Source organism: Saccostrea echinata, unplaced genomic scaffold (assembly GCF_033153115.1).
Source record: "Saccostrea echinata isolate AGI-Se365-2 ecotype Australia unplaced genomic scaffold, CSIRO_AGI_Sech_v1 ptg000002l, whole genome shotgun sequence".
NCBI lineage: Eukaryota > Metazoa > Mollusca > Bivalvia > Ostreida > Ostreidae > Saccostrea > Saccostrea echinata.
Genome location: NW_026889751.1, coordinates 24,834,009 through 24,855,023, shown reverse-complemented (window position 1 = coordinate 24,855,023; position 21,015 = coordinate 24,834,009). Strand labels below are relative to the sequence as shown.

The 21,015-nt window shown below is 34.5% G+C and overlaps 2 protein-coding genes across 2 annotated transcripts; one reads left to right on the top strand and one right to left on the bottom strand.

Moving 5' to 3' along the window:
• The first annotated feature begins 878 nt into the window (after positions 1-878).
• LOC133201891 (uncharacterized) lies at positions 879-10,072 on the top strand. Its single transcript, XM_061337686.1, has 4 exons — positions 879-1,141; positions 8,537-8,902; positions 9,020-9,125; positions 9,208-10,072. Exons 2-4 carry the CDS (start codon positions 8,565-8,567, stop codon positions 10,024-10,026), a joined length of 1,263 nt encoding a protein of 420 aa, XP_061193670.1. The 5' UTR covers positions 879-1,141; positions 8,537-8,564; the 3' UTR covers positions 10,027-10,072.
• Positions 10,073-13,605: 3,533 nt separating this feature from the next.
• LOC133178183 (E3 ubiquitin-protein ligase TRIM71-like) lies at positions 13,606-15,284 on the bottom strand. Its single transcript, XM_061312932.1, has one exon. It carries the CDS (start codon positions 15,282-15,284, stop codon positions 13,617-13,619), a length of 1,668 nt encoding a protein of 555 aa, XP_061168916.1. The 3' UTR covers positions 13,606-13,616.
• Positions 15,285-21,015: the final 5,731 nt, after the last annotated feature.

Sequence of the window (21,015 nt, the reverse complement as noted above, 5' to 3'; positions counted from 1 at the left end):
TTTGTAATAAGTTAATCATGACCACGATCCCCCTCCCCCTTTCCCCACCCCAGCCTCCCCGATCTTTAACCATGACCGGTAAAGTGTCATTACAAGAAATCCCACAGTTTATTTTTTGCCATGACATGAACAATGATTTTTCATAATCTAAATTAGTAATGCTATAATTCGGCGATTTTACTTTAATATTATGAATTTTCTGAATGGATACAAGAAAATATATATACATAGAATGTGCTACGATCGTGAAATACACTATTCTTCTATACAAGACCACCAACTTTATTCGTGAAAGAATGTTAATTCTGGGAAAAGTGAACATAAAAGAATAGTTTTCTTCCCGGCGAATTTTAGTGCCTTAATAAATGTCAGTATTTAATGCACTATCACCATATCTCTGATGTGAGTGTTGCCAAACCGTTTAACCACATTAAAATCATGACCACCTCTTAATATAAAGTAACCTTAAATGACATCAATAACCTTTGCATTTCTACAATTAAGTTACCAGTTTCGTTCCAAAACGAAAAAAAAAACTTATTGTTTTTTTTCCCGGTGGATTTATGATCTCCAGCCACCAACAATGTAAACTGCATATAGCACTTAATTATCTCTTCCCTTCTATTTTTTGAGATAAATAAATAAATAAAAATAATAATAGAAGTAATAATAAACAACAATAATTAGTAACCCCCCCCCCCCCCACCCAAAAAAAAAGGTGGATGGAGTATGGTCAGTTCAATGCATAGTATTGATGGTTAAATACAGAGATTTATCGAAGTCAAAATTCTATTTTATATATTCAGAAAGGTAAGAAAAGAAAACATAAAGAAAACCATTGAGTCCATTGTGGATACGGCGATCGAACACACGCGAGATTATAGATATATGCTCTGCATATCACATCAACTGGCCTCTTTATAGCTCGAGCCTTTTGCTAGATTAATTTATTAAAACAAACATAGCGTGCCAGAAAATATTTGATTACGCGATAATTAATGTCTTACATGGTTAGATCGTTGTGTGGCCTCAAAATAACTTCTCCCCTCTCTTTATTTCCAGACAAAAAAACATATGTTTTGGATGAAAGTACATTTAGAAAATCTCCGGAGACACAGGTTTAAACAGGAGGCACTTCAAAGTGAGTAGTTTTCACGTTTTCTCCTTTTTATGATTATTTTTTTAAAAAAAAAATTATCATTGTTGATCAAAGTTTTATGTATTGGTTAATTTTTCAAATCTTGTAAAGAGTTCAGCGGACTGTAATAAATCAACCCATCGACGATATGAATAATTTAGACTGCACTTCTCATTTTTCGTGCTGCATATTATTCAAAATTTCAAGTTCCAGTACGATATCACGAAAAAACTGAGTTCATTCGTTGTGTTGCACTGCATTCTCTCAAGTTACCCTATGATGTAGTGACATACGTGTACTAGTAAATGTACAAAGATTGTCCATAAAGTTCGTGGAACTTTGCAGATTTAGCTACTTCACATTATCCAAAATGCTAGGTCAATTTTGTAAAAGTTCAATACAAGTCCTTTGATAATTAAGAATGTATTTTAATATTTCGTGTAAGAGTAGTTTTAGTAGCACAATACCTGGCCATAATGTCATTCTTTCTTTTGTCTTTCTTTCTCTCTTTCATAACAGACAGACGGGCACTGTAGATACATTTCTCTCAATGTACATAAATAATGCAAAATACACCATATTTTATCATGAAAACGATCTCTTTGAAAGAATTAATCAAAGGGTATGAGGGTATACACTTTCCTCGACCCTTACAACCATTTCAGGTGTGTTAGTAAATTACAATACATGTAATTGCAGGCGCGGTTCCTCTTTTAAAAATAGTTTTCAAAAAGCAATATGCAACTGATCAAAATCTGAAACCACATGAGACAATAATGAATTGTGTGTTTGCGTGGGGGTGGGGGTGGGGGTGGGAGTGTATACAGACAGATAGACAGACGGATGTGTCAGTCGCTAGAACTTTCCTTGCAGTACTGGAAGTATTGAGTCAGAAAGCATGAGTCTTCTACTAATTTTCTAGTTCCAACTTTTCCCACAGTTTTTGCTTTTTTGGTAAATTTATTTGTTGCCACGTTTCATTAGGGTCAAGATGAAGTCTGCTGACCCATACTCGTGGAAGAAGAACATTTTGTAAAAATTTACACATCTTTAAACCTTGGTAGATTCTGAGTTACTTGGAATACCTACTGAGAATCCAATCTATTTTTCTACCTTTATAAAGTTAACATTCATTTGCTGTTTCATGCATTGATCTGAGCTTACCCTTTCTACTTCATTATACACAAACTAAGCATGGAAATAGAGACATGTTTAATGCTTCTTTAATACACATTGATCATGACAAACAGCGATAATAAAAAGATCAACTCGCGAGTAAAATGTTTTACAATGATGAAGGAATTTTTGTTTTACAAATTGTGAAGGATCTTTCGAATCGATATTTCCAGGTTTTATTCATAATAAAATGTTTACTCGCTAATAAAGAGGACCAACGAGGCAAATAATTATTCACTTTCTCTAATCCACTGCCTAAAAGCTTATCAGGGTTGCTTTCGACTAATTCTTTGATCGATTGGATATTTAGATTTAAAACGTCGATAATTAATTTACGGTGATATATTTTGTATAAAGAAGATTTTTTTCTTTATATTTTCTACATTTCAAAAAGTGGCAAAAACAAACAAACAAACAAAAGGAGCAAACAACCAATGAAAACAAATAATGGATAAAATAATAACAATTCATTTAGTTGTTGGCCTAAGAGAGTGTACATGAAAAACACCCTAAAGGCACAATATTCATACGCCCTTTGCTTCTGATGTAGAACTCCTTTATGTGACATTTAAGTGGTTGAAATAGCTTGGGAAAATGACTTACAATTCTTAACTAAAATTCTATATTGAGTGCATGTTTCAATAATTAAACTCCCCATTTTAAAAAGGCATAGGTTTAATTATCCTCATGCGCATGCCTATCAATGCACACGGGCGTTGTATAAATGACTATAATCGTGCATATTAGTTAATTTGCATGTATTTATCTTAATAAGCCCCGTATTAGAGCTAACTTGTCGGAATTTGAATGTAACATATCACACATGTGCTTCATTAACATGAAAAAATGTTGAATTTATCTGATCAGTTGAACTTATTTTTCAACATATAAAATGCCCATGACCTGAAAATATCCTAAAATAAGCTCTACATATCTCAGTGATTTTTTAATCATGTTTCAGTGTTATTTTTACAGTGAAACCTTGGAATTCTAGGTTAAATTTGAATAAATATTTTGCATGTTACAGTTTTATTCCAGCTCTTGAAATTATTGTCTTAGTCGTTTTGAGCGTCGTTATCAGCGATGCATTTAGCGCGGCACCTGACGTCCTTGTTTAAATTTAAGAAAGTGTCGTTTACTGATTTTTATTTGAAAATTAAAATAAGTGTACTTATTTTAATTTTTAAATAAAAATCAGTAAACGACAAAAAATGTTAAGAAAAAGTATGATGTTAAACTCATATAAATTACAAGAATTGTGATCTAGTTTCTTTCTTTCTTTCTTTCTTTTTTTAACTTTTTAAAAGTTTCACAAAAAATCCTAGATCCGCCTCTGGTGTTTCTTATTAAATTTCAAGTTTTTAACCCCTGCATTGTAAAGACATCTTAATTTTTCACATTACATTGGTTTCCTCTGTCAAATCAAGAAACCACAAACCTTGTTTAGACAATAGTCACTATGGTTTGCCCCCCTAACATTTGCATCTGCAATACGTTTTCATTAAGTACATATGTGCAATATGCTTTAAACCCTCCTCTATGCAAGGAGTCACAAAAACAGTAATAGTGCTATGATGAAAGGAAAATTAATAGATCTTACAATTAATTGTCCCAAGTCTGAGAGAAGAAAGAGACACATGGCTCTCCTGTAATTTATAACTCATGATACCCAGACAGACTTAACGTGCTAGACATTGTCCTCGGGAATCATAAAAAGATCCCCCAGAGGGGCCTTAAAATAGGGTTAATGGATTAAAAGGTGTAAATCTGCAACATACTGCAATGTTTGTTGTTCTGCAAAGCCCCCTTGTTATGGTCTCTGGAATCGGTGGCAAAATATTTGGTTTGCGACTCAGAACTTGATTGTATCGTTTAAGAACACAGTCTTATTTAAACTTTTAAGTGGAATGAGAATGACATTGTCGTTGAAGAATGGGTGTTGCTTGAGATTTAGTCCAGATTTCTTAAGTACCACATATTAATACCAAGTAGGTGTCATGGTGCGCATTGTATTTTAATGCACTAAGAGATTTGAAAACAGAAATATAGGTCAAAATATTCTATTTTTGCTTATCGTTACATCAAACTATTTATTAGATGACACTTCATTAGTATTGTAAACTCCTGAACCCCCCAAAACAATCCAAATCCCAGCCTCATCAATCAGAAGTAGGAATTACTGGCCGGAAATGAAGTTTTGTTATACATCCGCAAATGTCAAATAGGCCCAATTTCTCTTTCCGCAGTAAGCTTTCTTTGCGGACAGTAACACGATTGATGTTGCTGAAATTCGCAAAAAGTAGTTCTGGTTTTATTTTCGGACAAATAATCAGTATTTACTATAAGCTATAGGTTATACGTGTATTTTTTTAGTTCATTGTTTGTATTTTTGTATAAAATGGAAGTCTGTTTAGATTAGACAGCCGTAACAGAAACGTGAGAACTGTCAGATATTCAAACAAATTGCATGATAGGTAAGTTACAAATTAAATCGAGTGAAGCTATAAAGAAGGACCGCTTTTAAGAATAAATAAATGATGCATGGATTAATAATGAACCCCTTATTGCTGAAATAGGTAACTTTGTGCTGAAATAGGCAACTTTGTGCTATTTTTCTATATAAATTTATACAAAATTTTGCACAAATTTTATAACACTAAAAAATGTAATAAAATTTCCACACTTACTCTAACAAATATTATCTAAGTTACTTAAATTATTTGAACATAAAAAGCATTGGATATTTTGCTGAATTCTGAAAAAAAGTTTATGTAATTTATCCGTAAGGACTTGTACTTGCTACAAAAAAAATGGATACATGAATTGGTATAAAGTTTTTGGACTTTCAATGAAATAGGGATAATTTAGTGACCTGTAACACCTAGCAGTAAAAATCGGTTATAAAGAACCCGCTTATAAGGAAATATCGGTTATAATGAAACTTTATAAATCTCCAGAAGACTGGAACATGTTTCTTTCACGGATGTGAAAAAAAATCTTTGTTTTAAGAAAGAAAAATTCGAATTCACTGACACTTCCTTATAACCAAGTTTTACTGTAATGTGACTTCCTTATAACCGAGTTTTACTGTCATGTGACATCCTTATATCCGAGTTTTACTGTAATGTGTCTTCCTTATAACCGAGTTTTACAGTAATATGACTTCCTTATAACCGAGTTTTACTGTCATGTGACTTCCTTATAACCGGGTTTTACTGTAATGTGACTTCCTTATAACCGGGTTTTACTGTCATGTGACTTCCTTATAACCGGATTTTACTGTCATGTGACTTCCTTATAACCGGGTTTTACTGTAATGTGATTTCTTTATTATCAAGTTGAACTGTAATGTGACTTCCTTATAACCGAGTTTTACTGTAATGTGACTTCCTCATAACCGGGTTTTACTGTAATTAAAGACATTGAGATGTTCTCTTAGTGTTATATTTGTCTGAATTTGAGAGCAATATATCCATTGAGAAAATCTTTTTTTCCTTCACTCTCGTTATTTATGACTTAAGAAAAAAAATAGCTCTTTCATCGGCGCTAAATCAGGTTTGTAAGACAGTTCTGAGGAACTGAGCACTCAAAGCGCGAGTTAACACCAGAAATTAGAATTATTATTTGATGTTAATTTCTGACATGTGATTCATCACCGGGGTCCGTTTATTGCTTAATCAGCCATCTGAAACCAATTTTGCAGTAACTTTTACAGATTATTTAAGACCTACATATATAAATTCAAACAACTGTCTTTGATGAAATTGAAGATTCATGCGCAATTAACTTTACGTCGATGGTTTAAAAAAAATGTGAACCCTACATCTGCTATCTCGTCCGTGGTTTTCTATGCTTCTTGCAAGATACTGGAGAGGGAATTTAGAAATCACATTTTCTGTTAGTTTGTTTAATTAGCTAGCTGAACCCCTTTGTGTCCCTTGGGGGTGGGGGTGGGGGGGTGGGCTGGGGGTGTAACATTGCAGTGCAGGAACTCTTGGTATTAAAGTTACTCATGACCAAACCGTGTACTGCTATTCCACGTCAAAGTCATGTATACAAAATCAAGATATAATGCCCAAAAGTCTCTCATTTCTGTCTGTATTCTAGCATTATTGAAGTTCACACTTGATAGACCATAAAATCATAACCAAAAATATATCATGCCGTGGAACTTTAGCTATTAGTCATTTGGACAGTAACAAAGTCACAGGACGGCAATCCTGAACGGCTATATCTTTGTATTGCTGGGGTTACCTGATACGAGTGTTGTCATGACCATAGAATGTGCCATGGCCATTTTGAGAGGTCAAGGTCATACAGTCAAGATCAGTAATACATTTTTTTACATACCAATTTCATTTTGTAATGTCATACTTTGTTATACCTAAGATTTATTAGATTTGAATAAGGTCAAGGTCATATCAACGACAGATTTATTTATATTTCTTTCCCTCGTCCTATGATATTTTTAGCTTTGCTAATGTTTTTAACAGCTGAGAGTGGGGGATCCTTAGAATAGTTTTAGATATATTTGCTATATTTGTTTCTTTGTTTCTATTTATTTATTATTAATTTTTTTTATTAATTTTTTTAAATTTTTATTTATTTATTTATTCTTTTTTTTTTTTTGGTTATCAGGGACAAGGTTATCTTTTTGAATATAAAAGTACAAGGAAGACATCTGTATAAGATTTAGAATAAAAGATTTTTTTTATTATGCGTATATCTGTGTAGTTTATAGATGCCATGATATAATTTTAATACGATATTGTTCATTTCATTGTAAAAGAATCACACATCCTCCATTTATTCCTAATTATCTTTTATCAAAAGTTCTGTACGATACATAATGTGTTTGATCTTCAAATAACCGAGGTAATCCCCCGACTAACAATCCCAAATAATGAGACTTTTTCTCTTTGAATTCATTATTTTCTCTTTTTATCATGGACTGGAGCTGAACTTTATGTCTTTTATATAGAACATTGTGTAATTTGTATTGTGGGATCTGCATGTCGGCACGAATTCCTCCTCGTAACAAAGAGGATGTTTGTGTGGTGTTCAGGTTGCGAACGCGATTTGTTGACGTGCAGAAGAAGTTTCATTTTATCACACTCCAAAAAAAAAAAAAAAATATCTCGACGAGATTTAGCTTAAGTGTTAATCTTTTCATTTAAGTGACTACTTGAACGACTTGAAGTACAGCTGTTTGTGCCCTCTCTTTATCACTGATTTTTTATCTACATAAACAATTGACATGACATTACGTACTGCATCGAACTTTATTTGTTTTACAAGTGTGGAGAGGGGAACAAATGCTAACTCAAACTCTCTCTCTCTCTCTCTCTCTCTCTCTCTCTTAGTATCATACTGATTTTTTTTATATCTTGACTGCGAAATTATGTATCATAAGACTCTTGACACGGCAGCGTCCAAATACAAACGACTGATTGAAATCGTTTCTTTTTTTTAACAATGGGTGGTGTAAAAATGACAAAAAAGTAATATTATATACAACGATGCTCTTTGAAGTTTCATTCATTTTAAAAAAATTCATGCATTAGATCTATTTCCATCATACTCTCTTTTTCATTTAAAAATCTGTAGACCAATTTGTATTACACGCAGTCTTCTTGCAATGCAAAATATCACTGAATTAACAAATCATAACTATTATATACATACGAGTACTTAGAGGACTGGACAATGTTGAACGTCATCAACTACTGACCTCACCGATTTGGATTATAGTGTATGACAGCCCATTATTCTCTATGGGTTTGATAAAGAGATACCCTACTGTGTTTTAAGCAATAAAAGTTTTTGACAAAAGAAAGGAATTAACAAGCAGCGATAAACCATCCAAAAAACGAACAGGATTTTAACAATTTATTTAGTGTAAATTTACCAAGATTTTGTAGGGAGTGAATAGTCGCGCCTCTATATTTACCATTTGTGCTGAATTTTAGAAAAGTCTGTGGAGCATTTAGACCGTTTATAATTTTTTGCCTGGTGGCATGGATATCTTGCAATGGAAATATCATGAATGAATGCTCGGATTATTATGTCAGGAAACGTAACTCTCTTAAACTATAGAGCCAGCTATAATTCAGAGTAATCGTTCTTTGTTCCGTATGCACTCCTAAGAACGTCACTCGACAAGTTCAAGATAGGGAAACAATTAAAAATATTTAACCATTTAAATTTATTTTCTAATTCCAGCTGGATTTCATTCTCAGCTTCCTGAATAATGAATAATGCCTGCTTCATCAAAGACAAACTTTTATGCGACTTATTGGCGGATCCATACTCCTTCTGGGACAAAATTCCATGCCCGCCACCTTCTAACCCACAAATTCTCTTTCAAGTTGATTACAAAAGACTTCTAAGTGACGAAGATGGTCTAAGAATAATTTTGAGAATAGCTAAACGCTGTGACATTCCTGTACCGGAAATGTTAAAATCTCCTGCTCGACTTGGCGGGAACGCCATCTTTACGTTTTGTGATTCAGAGTGTGTAAATACAATCGTGTTTTCCTGTTTAATCTTTTTTGTCGTCATGGTGATAATAGTAATATATGTTATAAGGTAACTTTTTGTTAACATTTTCATTTTTTAAAATTAAATAAAGTGTTGTGATATTTATGGCACGCTTTTGCGAAAATTCTTTTTTATCTCCCCTTTCTCTCTCTCTCTCTCTCTTAGGAATCAAAGTCGACAAAAGACAGTCTCCATGGTAACCTACAGATCACGTGATCGGTGTATTTGTATTCACCTTGACGGAGAAAAGGAAACCAACTCCCCCTGTAATGTGGGTATTGTTCGTCTCTTGTCAGTAGAATTTGAAGTCTCGAATGTCCAGCTGTAATATGAATATCGTAATCTCTTTGTAGGGTAACTGCCGGTATAATTATGGAAAATATACAAAAACTGGATCTATACCGAGGCGGAATCAGAAACATTCGGACCATTCTGATCAGTCTCCACTGGAGAGCACATACAAACAATTTCCTTGTGTGGATGTGTTCGATTCACAAAGCTCGCCACTTCAATGTAATGAAAAAACCGGAAGTGAACATTATGAAGACCTTGAAAAACGTAAATCTCGAATAGATGAGTTCACTCTATTAAGGAAAGCTTTTAAAAAATATTATGGTCGCGATATTGACTTTACAGAATCGCCATATTCACGCAAAACGGAGGAAACATACGCTTGTGGAAGTGAAAATGACATGGAAATGACATCACTAGATTCCGATGAAAGTCCGAAAAGTAGTGGGAAACGTTCGAATTACGACTTTGAAGAGAATTTCGAATCAGAAAACCAATACAATGATATTGATTGTGATTTAATGATTAATGAAGTTAATCTATCAAATTCAACATACAGTTTTAGTAACACGACGAATCATATTTATGCAACAATTAAAAAGAGTGTGTTCGATACAGCCAGACCGTCCTTACTAAATGAACCTTATACAAGTAGTACATTAAAGTCTATCTATTCGGATGATTCTGACTGTGAAGGTAATTTAATTGAAGGAAACAGTTATAGATCATCTGGAATTGATTTTCAAAGACTTCATTCAAAGCACATGTATGAAAGGCTGACCTCGACTACTTCTAATCGAACCGACCTATCGTTTCTCACTGACGACTCTGTTGAGCTTCTTGTTCCTGACAGAAATTCTCAATGTTCAACGTTTAAGTAGTGGATTGATTTTGAAATTGAATTGTAATAAAACATAATATGAATAATGTTTGACGTTTGGTGGAAATATCAAAATATAATCACATTATTTTAAATTTTTTCTCTAAAAAATCAAAGCAGGTTCTATCTTTTGATTACTGATCAGTGTATTGACTAGAGGTGTATATATACTACCAAATGTTGAATTCATCCAATTTAAGCGGTGCTATGCATAAGACAAATGTTAATGAATTGATTTGCCTTTATTTATGTTTAGTAGCTGTGTAAACAAATTTATTGAGGGAAGGTTTTGAGATTACAGTATTTTTAATATTTTCTTTAGAAATCATAGATGCGGACTAATTTTGAAATCCGCCAAATTGTGTCTTGTCAGTGTGCCATGAATAATATACAATTATGGACTCTTTCGGTGGTGAATATGGTTTGTTATTCACCAGAAAAATACCAATATTGACCGAGGCGAAGCCGAGGTCAATATTGATATTTTTCTGGTGAATAACAAACCATATTCACCACCGAAAGAGTCCATAATTGTTTTATTATATAGTCAGGATTTGAATGAATAAGACATTGAAGGCTGCATGACGACTCCATTTTCATTAACGAACTTCTGTCGTAGAAATTTTTTTAAAAATGTCCAGATTATAACTTATAACTTCCGTGTTTTCCTTTTTGCTGTGTGTAAGACATCGAAATGTTTGGAAAATAATCCTACGAGAAATTTTCCTAAAAGTTTTCCTGCTCAGATATACAGCATATACAGCTGGCTCCGGCCGTTGCAACCATTGTTTTCAACGTTGTTCTAGGTATTGATTGTGACGTCATAATGCCGCTGCACGCGCACTGACCCTCCGGTGAATACGGCTTCAAATCCAGTGAATATTATACAGTTATGGAATGGGTGCGAGGGAAATAACAAATTTATGGTTCCCCGAGGGAGGAAACTATTTCCCGAGGCGGCGAAGCCGCCGAGGGAAATAGTTTCCAACCGAGGGGAACCATAAATTTGCTATTTCCCTCGTACCCATTCCATAACTGTTTTATTATACCGAAACAATCATAGACGATTTAATTTTTTCACCAGACATTCCGACATTTAAAAAAAAAACAATGTAGAGGCAAAATCACAAATACATGCGGTTTGACACATTGTTATAAGTAATGCATCGTGTACTAAAACAATTAAATTATTTTTAAAAAGTATTTTCACTGACATTTCTAAGAATTATCGTTGCCTTCATTTCGCTAGAATCCAATGCCCTGTTCACACGGAGAGTTTAATTCGAATTAAACGTAAGTTACTGCGAATTAAATTTGAACCGCGTTCACACGGAGAATTTAATGCGAATTAGTTTAATTCGAATTAATTTACTGCGCATTAAATTACTTCGCATTAGCTCCATGTGAACGCTAAGCAAAGCTAATTCGAATTAAATTTTGACGCATGCGTAAGGGCAGAATTAAGTCACAGGCCACATGTCGATGGTCAGATATAGGTACTTGTGCTACTTTTGAGTGGAAAACAAAGGAAAATTATGATAATCACTCAAATGTGTACAGACACTATGACATTATGTCAAATCAGTGGTCAAATGTATCTGCTCGGCACAATGTGACGTGATTCGCAAAATGACGTCATAATAGCCTTACTGAATAGCCTTACTGTAGAAATAAAAATTTAATTCGCATTAGTTTAATTCGCATTAGCTGTCGTGTGAACGCAATTTAATTCGCATTAGTTTAATTCGCATTAGTTTGCTTCGCATTAATTTACTGCGAATTAAACTCTCCGTGTGAACAGGGCACAAGTATGATTTTGACATCGCATGTCGAAATGTTTTGACGTCATAGTTACATTGCTAATAACAAGACGTCACAGACTCGAGATTTCTTAAACGCTCCGCCCACTGAACACTTTGATTGGTTAAAATTACTTATAAATATTCATGAGGGAGTAGTCCCAGGGAGTAGCTGTGATTTTCCAGGGAGTAGTCCTCAGATGAGGGAAATAGTCTCTTCTCGTGGAAATAGACAGTTTTATGGTATTAATTTTATATAGAGTAATTACAGTAGAGGTATAATAAGTAGTATTATGAACTGTTTGCGTTTGTATAGATTATATAGGGACTATTTATAGACTATATAATAACATTATTTATTGTTTTCAGTCTCTATTATTCTAGAAAAATACAAAAAGAGAAGGGATGTCCATTACTTATCGTACACATACGGTACACATGAAATTGACGAATGACTGGTTTTTCCCCCAAAATGATAATTACTACATTATTTACACGTACATACGAATAACCCCCCCCCCCAAGCTATTATGCATATTCGCTAGCCAAGGGTCTCTCCTCACAAACCATTGGCCTACGGTGTTAAAAAAAAAGTTGGGATTTTTTTCTCGAGTTGTGATTGGAGTTGATTGATATCGTTCGACCAATCAGCAAATGGTTTTTGTAAATGACGATATCTGCGTTCGGGATATATCTTGACTTTTTAGTCCCGGGAATGAAAAACACAAGTAAACAACGATCCGTAAGATAACAATAGCTATGGTGTCATCCAATCTTAAGGTCAAGATCTAGTTAATGACTTTAGACTAACTTTTTGGTGCTAGATCCATTATGACGTCATAATCAATTTTAACTTTCTTTTTCCCGTACTTAACGGCTCTAGTAGAATTTTGTAGAAAATAGAGTACTTTCATGGAATTCAATTTGAAATAATGTGAAAAATAATCTCGATAACTATATTCAATTTAATATTATTTTAAAGAAGAGGCCAAGAACATACAAATTATCGTTTTCTGAGAGACTGTAGGCAATCTGGATGCATTTCTTTGTCTGATATGGAAAAAAAAACCTCCCGTATTCATGACTAGTTTTCTTAATTTTTTATTGAAAATGACAGTTTAAAATATAATTTTTCGTCTTGTTCATCTACAAATTATGCCCCGAAACACCTTATTTGACCAAGCTAAAGTTATAAAGCACCATTAAAGGAATTTATTTCTCAATTTTGAGAAATCTGTAGGCACCTTTCATTTACTAGATCTTGTCCTTAAGTTGATGTGCAAAGATTTGATGAGAAATCTATATTGCAGATATAAATTTGCAACTTAAAAAACAAATAAACATCGCTCGATATCTTCTTGTTTATTTTCTAAACACTTTAATTTTTGAATTAGCTTTTTTATTTCTGTCGATGACGCAGTTTAAGCGTATGTTGTAAGATTCGAGATCACATGACGTAAACAGTCCCGACTTGACAGCACCATGGGCCAAGGGTTTGTGAGGAGAGTAGCGGATCAAAAACCCTTGGCTAGCGAAGATGGCTATTATGAGACAAATGTTTACTGCATAGAACATGACATATAAATATATGTATCTTAAAATAATGCACAATTTCATTAATTAAAGGGCATTCCGAAATGTTTTTATCGATAAAGTTTTAATATAGATGATTTATGATGTGCTGGCGACAATATATAATACATATGTAGGGCGACACGAACCCTCCCTTACGTACTAGTAAGGCAAGCTATATATATAAACCCTTGTAATACAATTAATTCACAAAGGACTATTACTTCAAATATTTGATACATTTGACGAGTCCACTTCGACACTCTCCCACAAGAAGTTCCCCTTCGTCCGTCACAGACAGCGCCCGGGGACTGTCCAATTCGGGCACAATTATGTACCACAAGAAAAACCCGTCCTTGTTAATGACATGAATCTTATCCCCAAGGCAGTCAGCGACAATTATGTTACAGAGACTGTCCGTGGTCAGGGAACCCCCGACAAGACTGTCCTCCTTCAGGTGTCCACGGTAGGTAAATCTATACTGCCCCGACTCGTCTACCACAACTATGACTTTCCTCCCCCAGTCCGCTGCACAGACATCTCCGTTTCCATTTTCGGCAACGTAAACTAGCTTTTTGTACAGTGGACGATTTTTGGAATCGAACTGTATCTCTTGGATTGTTTTTCCATGGCGACTGAATCGAACAATCTTCATCAACTTTTCATTTTGTTTCATGCAAACCAGGAAGTCCCCTGCTCGTGTGCTTGCAATACCGGAAGCTGACCATCCCGTGCAGCAGACGCCAAAGTCAATGATGCATGTAGAAGTGGTTTGTCCTGCGTCATTTTCGATCGCGTCCAATCGATTGAACATGTAGTTGTTGAAGACCAACTTTCCTTTATGAAGAGTCAAGTAAAGACCGCATTCACTTTCAATTGGCTTGATATCAAGAAGATTTCCATTAAAGTCAAACAATTTCAGTTTCTGAACACTACCCCCAGCCCAAAATTTGTGTCCACGCATAAATACCAGATCAAACAATCGATTTTGGTTTAATCGAGGAGGAAACTTGGTATCTACGGTTGCAGAAAGCTGGGGTGGATTCAAAACAGTCAGTATGCCTTTAGTGGATTCAGTTTCTGGTAGATAGACCTGAAAGTGCTCCGGTATAGCAAGGTTTCCAAAATATTTCCGTAGTTCTTTTTCAACTTCAAATCTTGATATGATGGATGGCATTGTCGCATCTTCTATTTGCGGTAAACTGTTGAACTCTTCCAAGTCTTTTCCCAGTTTCAGCAGTTTTAATGCACTATTTATATTCTGCTTCGTTGGGATTTTACTTCGGAATTTTCTTAATTGGTCTAATTTGTCTACAACCTCCACTCGTTGTTTTTCCATTTTATCCTTGTGCTCTTCTTCGAGCTCTTTTAGATCGGTGAGTAGTTGTTCACCAGCCTTTTCAATCTCTTGCTTCAAGAACACTAACCTTTGCTTAACATTGTCTGTCATTTTTTGGTAGTTTTCTTCTATGTTTTCGTTCCTTGTATTGATGTACTGTAAAGCTCTTTCATAAGAATTTGATAATGATTCAAGTCTCAGATTTTCCCGCGTAACAGTCTCAAGAAGCTCTGGTATTTTATTCGTCAGTTCTGATATCACGTGACTTTTGTGATCAAATGACACGCAAAGCAGACAAACAGGAATTCCACAGGTTTCACAAAATGCTCCACGATCGAATTCAGGATGCAAAGCACAAGAACATTCGTTATCTTCGTCGTCTTCTGTAAAATATTCAACAATGGCGTGTCCGTTTTCCGTTTTGAGTCGTGTATGTACCGGCAAGCATGCCTCACATAATCGAACCTGACACCGTTTACAAGAAAATTCAACCGGATTTTGACAATCACACAGCAGGACATGCTGAGCTTGATTAAGATATGTGCTCATTTTCGATGAACCTTTCCATAAAGACTCTGAAATTAGCTGAGATTCCGAATATTTCGACAAGCAATGTCACCACAGGTACAATATTGAACCTAAAGTCCATAAATTGAGCTTTTTTGAATTAGAAATTACAAGAAAAATTCTGATGTAAGCCATGCACCAAAATACGTATTAGTTATATATATATATATATTTAAACAGATTAAATTTATAATGAAAAAAATTTAACGATGTTTAAAATTTTGAAAAAGATAAAATTCTGAACTTGCCTGCTGTAGTTAAAGATGAATCATTAATCTTGATATCGGTGATGAGTTATCTATATTGAGTTCGCCTAGAATTCTTGTAATAAATAATTTGTGTTGAGCAGAATAGCATAAATTATAATCATGACTTTGTCTGGCTTATTATAGCATTAATGTCCTGGTATTTGTTCCAGTGAGGAAATATCGCACTCTAAAATTGCAACTAAGTACATTGAGCACATTGCAGTGTCGATAATTTTCAGGAAATTATATTAAAAAAAAATCATAAAAAATTGTTATTGTTAGTTTTGGAAATATAATTATGTAACAGGTGCTCACGTGTTCATACATAAACAGCCAGGTGCACACTTGCAGACACACTCAACATGTACACTTGGCTTTTTCACTGCATATCTGCAGAAGTTGTATTCAGATTGCGGAAGAAAATACCCTTTATTTACAAAGTTATATGCGTGTGTATTATTTATTCAATCAAAAAATTAGTGTATATCTATTAGGTGTAAATGAAATAAAATTTACTTAATTTTCCAAGAAAATACTCTATTAAGGTTCATTGACTCTATGACAAGAGAGATAACTCTAACTGGGATTGACAACTTTTATTCCCTATAAAAAATTGTCACATGGCAAATTCTGTCAAATTTTGCACTGCAATGAATGCTAACATGATTTGCATTTCAAAAATAATTTAGATTTCTTTTTGAAAATCTTTATTTTTATAGCAACATTTTATTCAATTGGAGAGAGGAAACATTAAATGGAAATAAAAGAGGGAAATTCTTTTTTTTTCCATCACGCAAGATTTTTGAAAGAATTTTGGTAGAACGAGGCATGCCGCCAAATATTGTTATGACGATCACCTTAAATTTTAAACCACTCAAATCCGGAACTTGAGTCTTGATCTTTTTTTTTGAAAGGGGGGGGGGGTATATTATAAATCTATAATCTATCATAGGTATTTATCATAGGTAAAATAGCCAAACGTCTGGATTGTATCTTTGTTCTTGTAAAAATTCTACCTCTGTTTACACTGTTGAAGTCCATTAACTCAGTCCGCAATCCAATAGTAAAATGCATACCATCAGATCGTCTGCTTCTGTTTTGATGGTCAATAAATCTCTCTCTAAGATGATACTAAATGATCGACTTTCCATAAATCCACGATCTTCATCCCAACTAATTAGTGTTCTATGTTGAATTTGTCCTACTTCTAGACATTTCACACATGCCTTGTTTTCATGTTGGAAGTACATTCAATTTTATGATACCATATCTATTCTTTTTTACGTTGCATTATAGCGATTACTGTACATGCAATGCAAAACGAAGACTAATATAGATAGATTATCTCAGACAAATTCTTTATTTCAACAAACCTGCTTTTACTTTGCTTTGAAGACTAGAAAATATCTGACAAACATGAGCTAAAAGGAAAATTACTTTAATGGGCAACTCTCTGCAAAAATATTTTTTTCTCCAGAGTAGGTATAGTAAGGTAATATGTAGAATATATATGTAGCCTACTCGTTAATGAGAGAGAGTGAGGGAGGGAGGTTTGAAATCCATAATGTAGCTAACGAATTCTTGAATAAAATGTCCATTTTCCCAGGCCAACCAAATATACATGTAACGATGATTGATAGAGGAATATTACCAACATGTTACAGAACCATTCTGGAAATAGATATGAACTTTTCGTGACGTTTGCAAAATGACAATTGCCAATGTTTGAGCCGTTATTAAAACCTACGAGGTGTCGGACCCTCGTGTTAACGTTAAGTCGATTTATGCCCTCCAAATCGTAAATGTATTCTGGCTCCCTAGAGGGGCATCGCTAAGATAGAGTATCTTTTTAACCAGTATGCATTCCATATTACCGGCTGTTTGCTCCATTAGCACAAATGAAAAAATGACCTACGGTATATGGGTGAATCTTAATTTTTAACTCAGTTCCTTTTCTTTGTTTGTTAGGAGAGAGAGAGAGAGAGAGAGAGAGAGAGTTTTGTTAGGGAGGTATGGTATAAATGGATTGTCGTTCTTACACAAGGTACTAAAATAACAGAGGATGGTTCCTCAAACTAACTGCATTTCAGCAGACATCGAACATTAAAGTCAACAATCCCTCTACATTATGTCCTGCTATATAAGCAGCGAACAATTTTCCCCCGCAATAACACAAAATTTAGCTTTGTCAGATCATTATAAAGTTATTAGCATCTCCCTCTTGCTCTGAGGTTACATTCTTTAATTAAAGGTATATTCCTCGCGACCCATGCTTTAGTCTCGTGTACATTACCTTCCGAAGCATAACCTAGTTAATTTCTGGAAAAGAAAAATGACGTTTTGCTTTGTTATATTTTTATGTCCATCTTTATCTTATTCGCGATGATTTAACAGGTGCAATTGCAGACGAATCTCGCAGAAGTTGAAGCCAATTTTTGTGTACTTTTTGATTTTAAAAACATTCAAATATTTCAAAGTATGATGAGGATTTGTGCTACCAGCTGAGTTGAGCGAATGATGCCAATATCTGCATTCAGACTGATTTTTTATAGCATTGTCCCGCAAGAGGCGCTCTTCAAAGGATCGCAAATCATCTCATTTGATGTCAGGTAATAAAGAATTCATTACTCCAGTTTAAATGACGTGTTACACATGTTGTGTTGTAACAGAATTCGTCATTTACATACTAAAGTACAGGTATTGCATGTGAAAACATAATTACTCAATGAATTGGCTGTCAACCTTGAACCCCCCCCCCCTTTTTTTTTAGTTACGATCCAAAAGAAAAAAAATCGTCGAAGGATTATGTAACAAACATCTTATCTGATTAGTTTTAAATCGTGCAGGAACGTAAGACTGTAATTTAAATTTTCAAAACCCAAGACCGCAAGTAGGTAACGAATTTATTTTTAAATAGATGATGGCCCCTGTTCTTTCGTCAATGAAGGATTTCAAGAGAAGGAAATATAGTAGGAAACCCTATCTTGGTGGTAAATTCAGTACAAAACAAAGATAAGATTGCGGTAAGATCGACACAAGGGTTACAGGAAACACCCATCAGTACCGATAGATATTGAGTTATATTCCTTGGTTTTGGACATAGAAGAGATTAACTGTTAATAGAAACGTCGACCTCTCTTCTTAATTTGTCTAGTCACAACACCTCGACTTATTGTAGAAAAACACAAATGACGATAACCCCTCGATTTAGTATCTGCAGTTTGCCCATTAGGATCAGTCGAGTGTGATTTTTCTAATGATCGATATTTCGTACGTAGTAAAAAAAAATTCTAACAAAAATATTCCCCCTCTGTTATGGGTAGTAGTGTGAAATATTGATAGCATGTTTACCATTTAATCAAGACCCCCCCCCCCCCCCCCCCTGCAATTTAGTCCCATAACATCCTAGCAATTGCATATCTTCAAGTACATTGTTTGGCTTTAAGTGAAAATTAAGAAAAGAAGGTCTTGTAAAAAATGTTGAATAAATTTTAAAATATATTTTTCCTTTAACTAGCACCGTGTAAGGACACAATGTATTAAGGGAGATGGGAAAAGAAATAAATTCTTAACGTAAATTCAAAATTTTTTTCACCACAATGTATAATCGTATTTACACACGCATAGCCAAGGATCATTAGCTGTGGACAGAAAGATTTTAAGACCACACGGATTCTGTTATTTGGTCTCATCCCCCCTCCCATGGTAGGCCGGGGGCGAGACAGGTCTAACCCTTCAGGAGCAAGGCGATGTTAAAAATGGAAGATTTATAGCCCTTTGCAATATGTTTTGTTCCCTCAATTCTGCACTTTTTTGAATCCCTCCAATGGTCTTTTGTTTTACATTTTATATGTAATTTTGGGTATACACCTTTATAAAAGAGCAACCTTTATTTCAAGATCAGTTGAAAGTATGACCTTCCATGTCTTACGATAAACAAGATGTGTTTGTGAAACACTGATGCCCCCGTATGGCAGCTTATAACGAAGGTTAAAGTTTCTCAAATGCAAGTCAAAATCCAGGTCTAGAGATAAAAAAAAGTTGGTACCCAAAGTAAGGTCTTGTCTCGAGGAATATACCTGTGAAATTTGAAAGCCCTAGCTCTAACTGTTCGAAAGTTGTGACAAAGGTTAAAGTTTTTTAAAAGTAAGTAAAACGTCAAGCTCAAGGTCAAATGGGGCCCCAAGGGAAGGTCTTGTCAAAAGTGATACACATGTTCGTGAAATGTGAAAGCCCTAGAGCCAAACGTTCACATGTTATGGCCAAGGTTAAAGTTTTTTTTAAAAGTAGGTCAAACTCCAAGGTCAAGGTCAATGCGAAAATTTTTGTATCCAAAAGGTCAAATTTGTTGGTATTCAAAAGAAGGTCTTGTCAAAAGGAATACACTTGTGAAGTTTGAAAGCCCTAGCACCAACTGTTCAAAAGTTATGGCCAAGGTTAAAGTTTTTTTTACAAAAGTAGGTCAAACTCCAAGGTCAAGGTCAAAGGGTCAAAGTTGTTGGTATCCAAATAAAGATCTTTTACAAGGAATACACATGTTTGAAAGCCCAAGTACCAACTGTTCAAAAGTTATGGCCAAGGTTAAAGTCTCATAAAATTTTGCAAAAGTGGGTCATACTCCAAGGTCAAAAGGTCAAATTTGATGGTACCCAAAGAAAGGTCTTGTCACAAGGAATATACATGTGAAATATAAAAGCCATAGCTCCAACCAATCAAAAGTTATGGGCAAGGTTAAAGTTTTTGCGGACAAATAGACAGACAGACAGACAGACGGACGGACAGGGCAAAATCTATATGCCCTCGAATCTTCGATTACGGGGCATAAGAATGTCTTTTTTGAACAATGTGACTTTGATCTTATCCAAACAATTATGGCTATGTTTCAGGATATAGACTTCTTGGTCACTTTTAACATTTTACACTTTTTAAAAAATGAATCATTTTTCCTTGTCTAAATGTCCTTATTTTAGCGTCAGAACCCTTGAAGTTCCTTTAATCATATTTAATTCTAAGGCTAAGTATGTTCTGAGGAAGATGTTCCATCACAGAATTTTACTACGAACAATAATTTTACACTTCCAACCCAGTGACCTTGTCCAAATGACCATTATAGAGGGTTTTAACATACCCTCTGGTCAAAAGCAACCTTTTTGTCTGGCAATTTATTAAAATGCTCTGCTGATTCAAAGTTAATTATGGCCACGGAAAGAATTTTACACTTCTGAAAACTCACTTTGACTCTGTCCATATCACCCTGGATAAGGACATACTCTCAGGTCAAAATCAATCTTGTCTCAAGATTAATCTTTTAACACCTGTTCTGGAACCATGATTTAATACCTTCATGCCATATGACCTTGATCTCATTCATGCAATGTCAATTTACGCCTCTAGACAGAGACCATCTTTGAAGTATATGCTTTTCAAGTTTATCGGTTTAAAAGACTTTTCAAATTAATTATATC